The 12974-nt window shown below is 41.7% G+C and overlaps 1 protein-coding gene across 6 annotated transcripts in view; it reads left to right on the top strand.

Annotated features, from left to right (window-relative positions):
* pdxdc1 (pyridoxal-dependent decarboxylase domain containing 1) overlaps positions 1–12974 on the top strand; it is an 85918-nt gene that overhangs the window by 41236 nt on the left and 31708 nt on the right. For 2 of the 6 annotated variants that reach the window (XM_078240886.1, XM_078240887.1), the window contains exons 13-14: positions 4581–4631; positions 7677–7757. In XM_078240886.1, coding sequence (XP_078097012.1) covers positions 4581–4631; positions 7677–7757 — 132 coding nt within the window. Of the gene's footprint in view, positions 1–4580; positions 4632–7652; positions 7758–12974 lie in introns of all 6 variants that reach the window. The other 4 variants (XM_078240884.1, XM_078240885.1, XM_078240889.1 and 1 more) reach the window with 2 other exon arrangements.

The following is a 12974-nucleotide window of genomic DNA, read 5'->3' as shown; positions in this document are numbered from 1 at the left end:
TCATTTTCTGTTTACTAATTTGTTTGTTTTTTGTTGAGCAATTTTCTGGGCTCTCTGTATTTACTACTAAAACAACTTGTATTTATTGTATGCAGAGCCTTTGATGTCAAACAAAATTTCAAGGGTTTTACACCTGCCGCAAAAGACCGAGATATTCGGAGTGGTGACCAAAAGCTGAGCCAAAGCAGTGGGTTTGGAGGAGTTGAGAGGTGTGGGGGAAGTAGAGACTAGGAGAGAGGTGGGGAAGAAAAGAGTGGAGAGGAAATGTGCAACGTCATCACAGAGGATGTCGTTTGGGATTTTGATGGCAGCTGTTTCAGTTAATGGTGTGGGTGAAGGGAAGGGGGATACAAAAAGAAATAAGAGTCAGAGCATAGAAAAGTTAGAGTACAGGAGAAGGCCATTCGGCCCATCTTGTCCATGCCAGCCCGAGAACACCCAGGTACCTTTTCTAATCCCACTTTCCTGCACCCGACCCATAACCCTGTTACAGCACTTAAGGTGCAGATCCAGGTACTTTTAAAAAGAGTTTAGAGTCTCTGCCTCCACCACCAATTCAGGCAGCGAATTCCAGGCACCCACTACCCCCTGAGTAAAAAATGTTCTTCCTCGTGTCCCCTCTGCACCTTCTGCCGCTTACCTTGAATCTATAATCCCCTGGTTCTAGAATTCTCCACCAAGGGAAACAATTTTATCCCATCCACTTTATCTCTTCCCCTGATCATTTTGTACATCTCAATCGAGTCACCTCTCAGCTTTCTTTGTTCCAAGGAAAATAACCCCAGCCTATCCAATCTCTCCTCATAGCTACACTGTTCCAGCCCTGGTAACATTCTTGTAAACCTCCTCTGCACTCTCTCCAGAGCAATTACATCCTCCCTGTAATATGGTGACCAGAACTAACTGTACGCAATGCTCCAGTTGTGGCCTCATCAGTGTTTTATACAATTCCAACATTATACCCTTACTTTTATATTCTATACTCGGCATGAGAGCATTCCATATGCCTTCTTTATAACCTCATCTACTTGAACTGTTGCCTTTAGAGATCTGTGTGCTTGTACACCAAGATCTCTCGCTTCATCCAGCCCTTTTCATATATTCCCATTTATTGTGTATCCCATCTGCCATTTTACTGTCCACTCCACCAACCCATTGATATTGGTTTGTAGATTGTAGCTATCCTTTACACTCTCCACTACTCAGCCAATCTTTGTGTCATCTGCAAATTTCCCTCTTGGTAGGTACTGGAGAAGGTTACAGAGATGGGGATGGGGTCACGAGGATGAATGTTTTAAGCTTGTGCCTCGAGGGCGGGGATACTAGTAACTGAAATGTGCTTGTAAATGGACATAAGCATTTGGGTTATATACGCATGGCAGACATTAAGAGAGATAATGACCATCCTAAACAAAGGAGACAGTGTGGAGCAGTCCAGTGAGGCTCTGTGATGGAACGCTATGAGATTTAATTGTGGGCACTGTGTAGTCAGAATAGTGTCCACAAACCCAAAGGAGCAGTTCCAATAATATGCTATTTAATATTTTAGTTACTTTATTGAAACTCTCATCTTCCCATTAATTAAAGTTTATCTAATGTCTCAACACACATTCCCTTCTATGTAGAATACTTCTAGTTGCTGTTTTCTGTACTCTGTTGTTTCTTGCATGCCTGCTTTAATGGATGATGACATTAAACTGCAAAACGTCCTCAGATCTCGTCGGACAAGTGCAGTATCTTACTTCAGCATAATCCTGGAGGTTTACACCCCAGTGTTTCAGTAACATTACTTCCTCCTTGTAAATAGAAGTGAGGAGCACTCACACAATAGAATGTAGCATGCGTGACATTTTCAGTTTGTTGTCACACCCAAAACTCTGACCAGGATTTGAAACTGTTTGTTTTGTACAGTGAAAGACTTTTAATATATAAAACTACAAGCCCGTTGGCTGTTCCAAGTTCTTGTTTCTCTGAGTCAACCAGTTTTGTAAGATTTTAACTCTTGCACTACGATTCTCGGTAAACACGATTTTAGCAATGAAGCGACTCAAGCACTGGGAGCAATGTTTTACTGTAATACTAATCATACAGTATTAAAATAATCACTTGCATTTGCCCTGTCAGTATGTTGGATTTGCCTTGTCATACTTCAGAGAATTGGACAGGAAGCAAGCTGCATATCCAGATGTAGAGTAGCCTTCGGGATTGATGGTAATTAACCTCTTTGGCTTCCTCCAAGCTCTTAGAGATTCTGGGCTTCAGTTTAGAAAAGCTCAGGCAACTTGTGTTTTTATTTTTGTTGGTCTCTGACTGCTGAATGCTGGCTGGTGGGCTCATGCTGTTCTGTGCAGCGAGGCCCACTCCAGGCATCGTTTTGGTCTACAGAGGTTCAACAAGGTGGCCATGAGGTAGAGAATCGGGTGTTCATGAGGGAAGTGGGGGGAAGGTATCCTGTCCTACAGCAATGTTACTCTAATTCCACATATGTAGCTGCAAGGATTCGATTAGTGAGGAATATCATACCATTTTTATTTATATTCTGGTATAAATCATTCTTCGAAATTGTTATACTAAGCAATGTATTGGCACTTGAATCAAAGTATTTGACTAATTTGTTGATTTGCAATACATATATAATGGGAAAAGTGATAACTAGAGTGCTCAGGGATTGGTGTCAGATGTCCTACTCTTTTATTTATATAAGGGGTTGAACTCAAAAGCTCAAAGCAAACCAGTCAAATCTTGATCATATCAAACTTGGGAGGAGGAATGGAATCTGAAGAGAATACCAAAGACGTACAAAATTACTTAGATAAGATATTGAACTAGAAAAACACTGACAGATGAAATCAAGTTAAAATCCAACAGGTTTATTTGGTAGCATGAGTTTTCGGAGCGCCGCTCCTTCATCAGGTGAGTGCCTGTGGCACTCACCTGATGAAGGAGCGCCGCTCCGAAAGCTCGTGCCACCAAATAAACCTGTTGGACTTTATCCTGGTGTTGTGTGCCTACCCCAGTCCAACGCTGGCAACTCCACATCACAGATGAAATCAAGTCGAGGTAAGTTTAAAGTATTGCACATCAGGAGAATCAACAAGTTTTGTTGAATTAGCTAATGGTGAAAGCTGGAGACATCTTGGGGTCATGATGTGGAGATGCCGGCGTTGGACTGGGGTGAACACAGTAAGAGTTTTAACAACACTTTGGGGTAACAGACACTGGTTAAACAACACCTTGGGGTAACAGACACTGGGTTAAACAACATCTTGGGGTAACAGACACTGGGTTAAACAACATCTTGGGGTAACAGACACTGGGTTAAACATGATGTGGGATAGCAATCAAAGCAAATTCTATGTCGCCAAGATAATCCAAATTGTAGGAAGTCATGCAGAGACTGAGCATAGTACTCAACAATGCACAAGTAAAGTTATAAGACATTGAAAGTGGTGCAAAAAAGAACCACTAAGCTATCTGTAGTCATAGTCATACCCATTTACAACATGGAAACAGGTCCTTCGGCCCAACTTGTCCATGCCGTCCCTTTTTTTTAAACCCCTAAACTAGCCCCAATTGCCCGTGTTTGGCCCATATCCCTCTATACCCATCTTAACCATGTAACTGTCTAAATATTTTTTAAAAGACAAAATTGTACCTGTCTCTACTACTACCTCTGGCAACTTGTTCCAGACACTCACCACCCTCTGTGAAAAAAGTGCCCCTCTGGACCCTTTTGTATCAAAAGTATTGTAAAGATATAGTATTGTAAAGCAGTTATGAAGAAGAGGCTTTAAGCCTCACAATGATAGGACAAAGATGGAATTTGGGTGGCATGGAAAGAAGATTACTTTGAGTTTCATAGTGGTTGGACGGAAGGAGATACTCAGAACAAACAAAAAACAAATTCAGGACTGACAGTGGGATTAAAGCAAAATACTGCGGAAGCTGGAATCTGAAACAAGAACAGGAAATGCTGGAAAATCTCAGCAGGTCTGACAGCATCTGAGAGAGAGAGAGAGAATAGAGCCAACGTTTCGAGTCAGGATGAGCCTTCATCAGAGCCGTTATTAGGATGTTCCTATGCAGACACACACCCAGATGGTGATGAACACAGAAAAGGGACTTCAGGACAGGGGAGTGTAAGCAAAAAGCCCAGGAACATTTAAGATCGTGGTGGTACCTGTAGGTTGAACTGAGATGGGCCAAATGTTTGTCTTAACCATTATCAATCTTATGACAGCAATTTTGCTGTGTACCTGTGGTACTCCTTTCCATTTCAGTTATCTTTCTTGGGTGCATTATATGGGACCTCCTCATTCCCAGATGGAGCAAGGGAAAAAAACATTTCCTCATTGTTGTACAATGTCTACTAGATGTGAGCCTTCATGGATATTTGGTGCCATTAGGACTGGATGTGGTTCACATACTCCAATAGTTTGTCAAGACTCAAAGTCTTCCAGCATAAAAAGTGAGGCACCAGCGGGGATATCGTCACCCTGGATTTAAAGGAATAAAATGAGGGGGTGGGGGGCAGAGTGGGGAGGAAAAAATTGTAACAGTTGTTTCATTTATTTTTTTAGAGCCAAAGATTGTTGGAAAACTTAAGAAAACTAAGTTCTATCAGAACTTCGGTATGTATTTTACTTGTATCTTTATGGCATTTGGAGATTTGAGTTATATAAATAGTGGCAATGCAACATTAGAAATACAAACTTTCAGAAGAATATTGCATTGAATATGGGCTTTTAATATTCACAATTTGAGTTACTAACTAAACTTGAGTTGGTTAATGGGGATTTGCATTGGCCGTTAAAGATAAAGGTGTTTTGGGCGATTCAACAAAAGTGTCGAATTTGTTTAAAAATTCGATTGCCCCTCCAGCGAGGTCAGGCCACCAGCTCCCCGCAAGTGAGGAGCTATACTAAACCCCGCTTGAGTGAAACACTCCTGGCCGGGGTGGTGGGAGGAGGAGGCTAGCTGGAGACTTCAGTCCCGGGCCCATTAATGAAATGTAAAATAGATTTAAATTTACATTTGTATAATTTCTTCAGCTCCGTGCCGATTTCTGGTGCGGAGGTGACGGTACGGGAGATCCAGATACTGGATACTCGCGGAGGCCGTGGCACCGCGCGGGGCATCACCAAAATGGCCTCCGTTCCAGTCTCCCGGGATGAGAGAATCGCCCCCGTTATATTTAATCTTAAACCAACTTGCTGGATGTACTCCAGAAAGGAACATATTTGTTTTTAGAAAGTGACTGTTGCATTTGATTTGAACAATTAGAATGTACTGTTCTGAACAGGATGTAGTGTGGACTGTCATTTTGTAAAGTTTACACAATCATTGCGGGCTGGAGAAAAGGTTTTTGTAATGTATCATTTTCTTTCAGTATTATCTTCGCAATCCAGTATTCCCTCATCTCTAATGTCACTTAATTTCAGTTTGAAATATTCACTCAATATTTGACTTGTTATTTTTGAATTTTGAACGAAATAAACAATTATGAAAAACACACTAAAATCTGCTGAGTAATGAAAACTGGTTTTATAGTTAGTTGCTTGTTAGCGATCACACAAAATCTTTCCTCTCTGAGTATAATGTTGGAAGGAAAGCTGTCCATTTCTGCAACATATCTAAAGTTTAAAGTTTATTTATTAGTGTCACAGGTAGGCTTACATTACTGTGAAAATCCCCTAGTCGCCACCCTCTGGTGCCTGTTTGGGTACACTGAGGGAGAATTTAGCATGGCCATTGTACCTCACCAGCACATCTTTCGGACGGTGAAAGAAAGCTGCAGCACCCGGAGGATTTTGATTCCAAGATGGCGTTGGAGCGTGGTGACTTCTTGCAAACTGTGCCCTTCTAATTCTATCTTTCTTTTACTCTCATTCTATGCTTCTAAAACTTCATTCTAACTCTTTTCAACTCTCTAACAATGCTTTAACGGACCTACCTCCTATTAAGTTGATCTTTCTCCACACCCTAGCTATGACTATTCTGCACCCTCTCCTTTCCTTTATGAACAGTATGCTTTGTATAGCGCGCAAAAAACAATACTTTTCGCTGTATACTGATACGTGTGACAATAAATCAAATCAAAACCCACGCAGACACCAGGAGAACGTGCAGACTCCGCACAGACAGTGACCCGAGCCGGGAATCAAACCCAGGTCCCTGACGCTGTGAGGCAGCAGTGCTAACCACTGTGCCACTTCTAATGAAACTTGTGATGCATGTTTGGTTTTGACCTCCTGCCCCTAACTTTGGTTTCTCTGCAATTTGGGAGCAAAAAATTATCTTAATATCTTATTTAAAACAAATTACTTGTGACACTAATAAATAGAAAAAATAAACTTCTTAAGACATTTATTTTCAAACTTGCACTCCTTTGAAAATAAGTATGATGGATCTTATTCACCCATCTCTTGTGTGTGTATTTCAATTTAAGCATTTGCAATGTGCATTTTAATTCTTCTAAATGTGGTAGATAAGCAACAATCAGGCACCTAAGGATTCTCTAAAGTTCAGCTACAACAAAAACATTCTTTTAAAGTTATAGAACACCCTCCAAGAAATTAGCAACTTAATCAAACAATGAAGCAGCTACTAGGAAGGGGAAACAAAAGATTAGACCAAAGGGGAGGGTATTAATGAGGGTTTTAAAAAGGTAAGAAATGTTTAAGGAAGGAATTCCAGAAGTTAGGGTCTGGGTAGCACAGCTGCCAATATAGGGGTGAAAGATGTGAGGGCACACAAAGTTCTCAGAGGATCTTCAGGCTACTGAAGACTGCAGTAGTGGGAGGGCCCAGGCCATGAAGGGATATTGAACATAAGGATGAGCATTTTACATTGGAAGTGTCAGGCATCTAACTGGAAGCCAAGGTAGGTCGGCAAGAACTGGGCTGATGGGTTAGCAGAAATGTTTATAGGTGAGGAAGATGGGAGGCTGGCAGTGAGTGCATTGGAATATTCAAATCTGAGATGCCAAAGGGCAGGATGAGGGTTTTGTGCCACTGATTGGGTGAAGCAGGGGACTTGTTGAGACTAGCATTGTTGCAGATGCCGAAGTAGGAAGTCTTTGTGAGAGAGATGATATGCTATCAGGGATTAACTAGGATGCCATGGTTGCAGAATGATAAAACTGGAGCATGGTTGAGGTTTGCGGAAGAGGCTGAAAGCAGATTGCTGTGTTGGAAGCCACTATTACATCAATAAATGCTGTCTTTCACTGCTGGCTGTTCAATATACTCCTTCTCCAAAAAACAATCTTGGGTTAGCACCCCCCTGTCATGAGTTTCAGATGTTATCTCGGACCACTGCAGCGACCGGTGATTTTTGAGTGTTCCTGTAGAAGGGCGATCATTCCTGCATGTTCTTCAACATGCTCCCAAACTATTAATAGCTGTTACAGCAGAGCTCTAACAGAAGAGTGGGACCTGGGAATGGAATCTAGTCTGGGAAAGAGAATAACTTTCGCTTTTCGAAACAAAGGTCACCTTTGAACATACGGTATATTGTTGGTTTTGGTTAAATCACAATCGCATCTTTCAAATCTTTCTCTGATTATTCTGCAACTGATGAGTGATATTTTAATTAACTTTTGAAGTATGAATTATTTCTAATTGATAGTGTTTAATTTTTTTTGTAACAAGACTGGTCTCACTGAATCATTTCAGGAAGTAATCACCAAACCTAAGGAACTGACGTTTACTGGAAAGTCTGTGGGAAATATCTTGGGGAATATTCTTTTGGCAATTGTAGGTGGAGTAAAGTGACGCTTGCTAAACTGTTTATTGCTAACTTGCATTCAATTCTTTTGAAACATTAATTTTATGTGGCTACAAGATGTAGAAGTTACATGATCCATTCAATGGTCCAATTTTCTAACTTACAAAAGCTCTTTGTCTGATTTAGTGTACTTATCCATCAGAATATTACCAGTTTATTATGGTTACATAGTCTAATATTTAATTACTGCAACCAGATTAATATCTGGATGGCAAGAGGGCTGTTCAATCTGGAATGTGCTGCCTTATATTGCTGAGAACTACATGCATTTATAGAAACATAGAAGGTAAGAGCAGGAGGAGGCCATTTGGCCCTTCGAGCCTGCTCCGCTATTCATTACGATCATGGCTGATCATCCAACTCAATAGCCTAATCCTGCTTTTTCCCCATAACCTTTGATCCCATTCGCCCCAAGTGCTATATCCAGCCGCCTGTTGAATACGTTCAATGTTTTGGCATCAACTACTTCCTGTGGTAATGAATTCCACAGGCTCACCACTCTTTGGGTGAAGAAAACTTAGGGGCGGCACGGTAGCACAGTGGTTAGCACTGCTGCTTCACAGCTCCAGGGACCTGGGTTCGATTCCCGGCTTGGGTCACTGTCTGTGTGGAGTTTGCACATTCTCCTCGTGTCTGCGTGGGTTTCCTCCGGGTGCTCCGGTTTCCTCCCACAGTCCAAAGATGTGCGGGTTAGGTTGATTGGCCATGCTAAAAAAAAAATTACCCTTAGTGTCCTGAGATGCGTATGTTAGAGGAATTAGTGGGTGGATATGGGGGTAGGGCCTGGGTGGGATTGTGGTCGGTGCAGACTCGATGGGCCGAATGGCCTCTTTCTGTACTGTAGGGTTTCTATGATTTCTATGAAATGTCTCCTCACCTCCATCCCAAATGGTCTACCCTGAATCCTCAGACTGTGACTCCTGGTTCTGGACTCACCCGCCATCGGGAACATCCTCCCTGCATCTACCGGTGGTGAGGCATTATCTGCCATCAGCTGACTATCTTAAATAATTAGCTGCTCGTTGGGGAAAATGATTTTTAAAAATGCCCAGTCTCACTTGAAGATATTGTGTAGAATAACTGTATTGAAAAGCAGGGAGGTTTGATACTGGTGTCTCACCCCAGTTCAAACCCAGCCAGGCTGGCTAAAAGAAAATACTTTTTGCACGTGATGCATTTGAACAATCTCAATCCAAAACCAAGTGAACCTGAGCCTAATTCAGGATTAACTAGCAAGCCCACTCAAAGACCCTAGCATGAACTGCTTTGGAAATGGAAATATATGTCACACTGGTTGCTGTGTAAGGGTTGCTTCTCTGGAGTTGGGACTGAGGAATATTGGGCAAAGTAGAGGGATTTTCCTTCTGTGATGTACGTGGGAGAGCTCATTCCAATTCCCAAATAATAACATTCCTCAACTTGAGTGGAAGAAGCTGCAAGTTTATCTTAAGGTTTTCTGCATCTGTTTTTTATTCTTATCATATTGATTTTTTTTTTGACCATCTGTCTGTTCAGGCTTTGTAACAGATTTCCCTGTGGCATATTGGAAACTTGATTAACCATCAGGAAAAATGTCTGGGACTATTGTACTTGTCACTTTGTACCAAACACACTTGAGCTCAGTGTTGCACTCATTTTTATTATCCTTCTACCTCTTGACAAACCACTGCAATGCATTCAAAATGTCCTCATAGACCTACAATAGATCTTTGCTGTTTTACTTATTTAATGACTGATTTGTGATGCTGCAGCCTTGTCTTGTCTCAACTTCCCAGTGTGCCACTACTTCAAAGCTTGTTGGAACTGTACAGGTGCCCTTTACCTGCACCAAAAATAACTTATTACATTCCCAGCAATTATTTGCAGTAATTCCTAAGCGGCCGCCTCCTAACCAGTGCTGCAAAATGATATGCTTACATGAGCGGCTCCGTCGGAGTTGTTTGTCTTTGCACTGAACACAGTATATTTTATAACTTTATTGGAGAGTTATTTGGACTGCAGATGGACCATGTGAAAACTCCCCCCTGTGGCTGTTCTTCCATTAACTCATAATACTTGGCTCGGAATGTTCATTTCATGGCCTGTGTCAATCAAACCAAGCTATGGTTTACTGCATGTGCATGATGTAATGTGCATGCAATAAATAGGATCTTCATTTTGTTTGCTCCGGTGGTTAAAAAGAAGTGACGTTGACAATGTTGAAGAACAATTTTAATTATTGCATGGCAATGAAAGGCCTTTGACATACCAAGAAACATTCTGTATGCATTCTGTTCAAACAATTTGTGTTTGTTGGCATAGTTATCTAAAGTGATAGCACAGATAAAGAAGTTCCAAATGCAATTAAAATCTGAAATAACCCTTTGCCTTCATAGCACTACAATTTCAAAACATTGAACGCTCTGAGAAGTGACCCAAAAATGCTGAGCTTGCGGCGCAAGGAATTAATTTTCCAATTACACTGTCATTTTCAGAGACTTGTACTCTGCATTTTTAGACTATTTGGATTTAAAAAATTTCTATATGCAAGCTAAAATATAATCAAAGTTCTATCCAATGGCAAAGTGTTAAGCAATCTGTCCGTGGAGTGATCAGGATTGTTTGGCAGTGGGCGCAGATCTGGATGCAATTAAGGACCTGCAGTTAGGGTTAGCAAAATGACTTCTGCAGTCAGGTTACTTAGAAACTAGCTGCTATTCCGATTCCTGTCCAAAGCCATTCCCGATACAATACAGTGTGAAAGTTTCATTGGTTCCTATCTAGTGAAAGGAATGCTTCACACTAAAAAACACTGCCGTTTGATTCAGTTTGTTAATGACTGAGAGTAAAAAATAAATCCCACAATGGCAAGCAATTCCAGAAGAAGCTCTCATTACAAGTTTGTTTGGGTGTAAGTGTTGCGACTTTAGTGGAAGGGTGTGTAGATAAACAGGTATATCTGGTTACTATGCAAGTACCTGTGCATATTTTGTAGAATAGATTTGCATGGTATTTTAAACATAAATGTGATGTTTTGCTACTTGGAGTGAGGTCCCGTGGAGGCATAGGAAAATTACAAAAGGTAAAAGCAATTACCAGAGCAGATTTGTTGTTCATTCCCTGGGGCATCTGCCTGAATGCTTCACTGAATTCTGAGGCAAAGGTACGTACTCTGAGTTAGGGGACTGGGATCTCCATATGAGAGTGCTATGAGAGCTCAAATAATATAGGATTAAGTTCACCATTGGAAACAGCTGGTTTAGTGCCTGGTGTCTTGGAGAGGCCTGGAGGCCGACTGGACAGTTCCTTTTGTCCTCTGACAATAGACCTTAAGTGGACATTTAATCGCCTAATTGTCTGCCTGCCTCCTGCAAATGGGTAGCCGTGCCAACACCCGTGCCTGCCGCCTCTGGTAAAATGGCCTGGGGGAATGGGATGGTGCCAGCAAGTTCAGAACGCCAGCTGGTGGCATGAATATTTGGGCCAGTCCATTGAGCCCAAAGTCTTCAGCCATGGAAGGAGAGAATGATGAAGAACTGATTGAAAAAAATATATAGATTTGGGGATAGTTTTGAAGGGGGAAAAAAGTGGAGCGGCAAAATGCTTAGAAAGGAAGTGCCAGAGGGTAGGACAAAGGCAGTGAACAAGGAAAGGCCAGGGAATGAGGACCAGCATGTGTTTGGGATGGGCAGGGTAGTGGAAGGGTGTGTAGATAAACAGGTTTATCCAGTTTCTATTTAAGTAATTGTGCATATTCCTAGAAGAAACTTGAATTACAAGTTTGTCCACCGGATTATGAAGTTTTCTGGACAGGAGCGGAAATTGACGCAGGAGATGACAATAATGACTCTAATGCTGTATAATTAACGTCATGCTACTAAATCGTATATAAAAACAAATCTTGTGTGCTGCCTCTCTTACTGAGCTTCATCTATCTTTCCTAGTCTCATGACCTAATTCTTGCTATTTTATTTATTTTCCTGCCAATTTTCTCTCCTTTCCTTCCCTTTCGTGAAGACATTAATTCCTTGCTGGACGCCGATCACCCTCTGGTACCTCGTCCAATTGGCCTTTCATGTGTGAGCCATGACGGTGAGTGCCAGCAGGATAGCCAGTTATTGGGAACGTCATAGTTTGGTACTGTCTTTTGCCTGAGGTCTACACAGCAACATCCAGGAGAGGTTGCTGCTTAGTAATCAGGAGAGCAGCAAACTTTGCCGAATTTTTCTTTACCTAAACCCAAAAACATTGAAGCTAATTTGTATATTCGTTTGACTGTCGTATTTAAAGCGTAATTCCGCACAGGCTGAGGATCAGAATCTAATTTTACCCAGACTATGAATAACATCTTTAATCTTCCTGCCTCAGTATTGGGGATAACAATGTTTCACCTTATATGATTTTGACTTTTACCTTTATTTCCTCATTTTTAGAAAGAAAAAGTTTGTAATTTATCCATTTTCCATTGTTTTGTTGGCATGTTCCAAAGCTGAGACCCACATTTCCCTCCTGATTGGCTGAAACTCAAAGTGGCAGCAGTGTGTACCATCTACAAGATGCACTGCAGCAACTCACCAAGGCTGTTCCTGACAGCACCTTCCAAGCCCCAACCTCTACCACCTAGAAGGGCAGCAGAAGCATGGGGACACCACCACCTGCAAGTTCCCCTCCAAGCCGCACACCATCCTGACTTGGAAATTCATCACTGTTCCTTAACTGTCACTGGGTCAAAATCCTGGAGCTCTCTCCCGAACAGCAGTGTGGGTGTAGCTACTACACCTCATGGACGACAGCATTTCAAGAAGGCAGCTCGCCACCACCTTCTCGAGGGCAATTAGGGATGGGCATTAAGTGCTGGCCTAGCCAGCGACGCCCACATCCCGCGAACAAATAAGAGTGTTAAGTCACTAGGGGCAAACCTACATGTTCAGCAACTGGGTCTGCTGCGTCTGTGTAGAGTCCTTCACTTGCTCAGTAAGCAAGCTGTGTTTTTTTAAGTTATCCTTACCCACCTGACTGCCAACCAGTTATCTAGTTATTCCTACTACAAGGCTAACTGTGTAGTGAACATTTTGCTCAGTATGGTGAGCATTAAATAACATAATGGGAGAACATTTAATGGATCAGTGTTTGGTGCATGGGTGCTGTGTTTGTGTAATTGGTATTTTTGGACTATGGTAAATATTTGTTTACATTATAATGTATCA

This window comes from Mustelus asterias, chromosome 23 (genome assembly GCF_964213995.1).
Source record: "Mustelus asterias chromosome 23, sMusAst1.hap1.1, whole genome shotgun sequence".
In the NCBI taxonomy this organism is placed as follows: Eukaryota; Metazoa; Chordata; class Chondrichthyes; order Carcharhiniformes; family Triakidae; genus Mustelus; species Mustelus asterias.
Note: the sequence above shows the minus strand (reverse complement) of the source record. Positions and strands in the feature narration are given on the sequence as shown.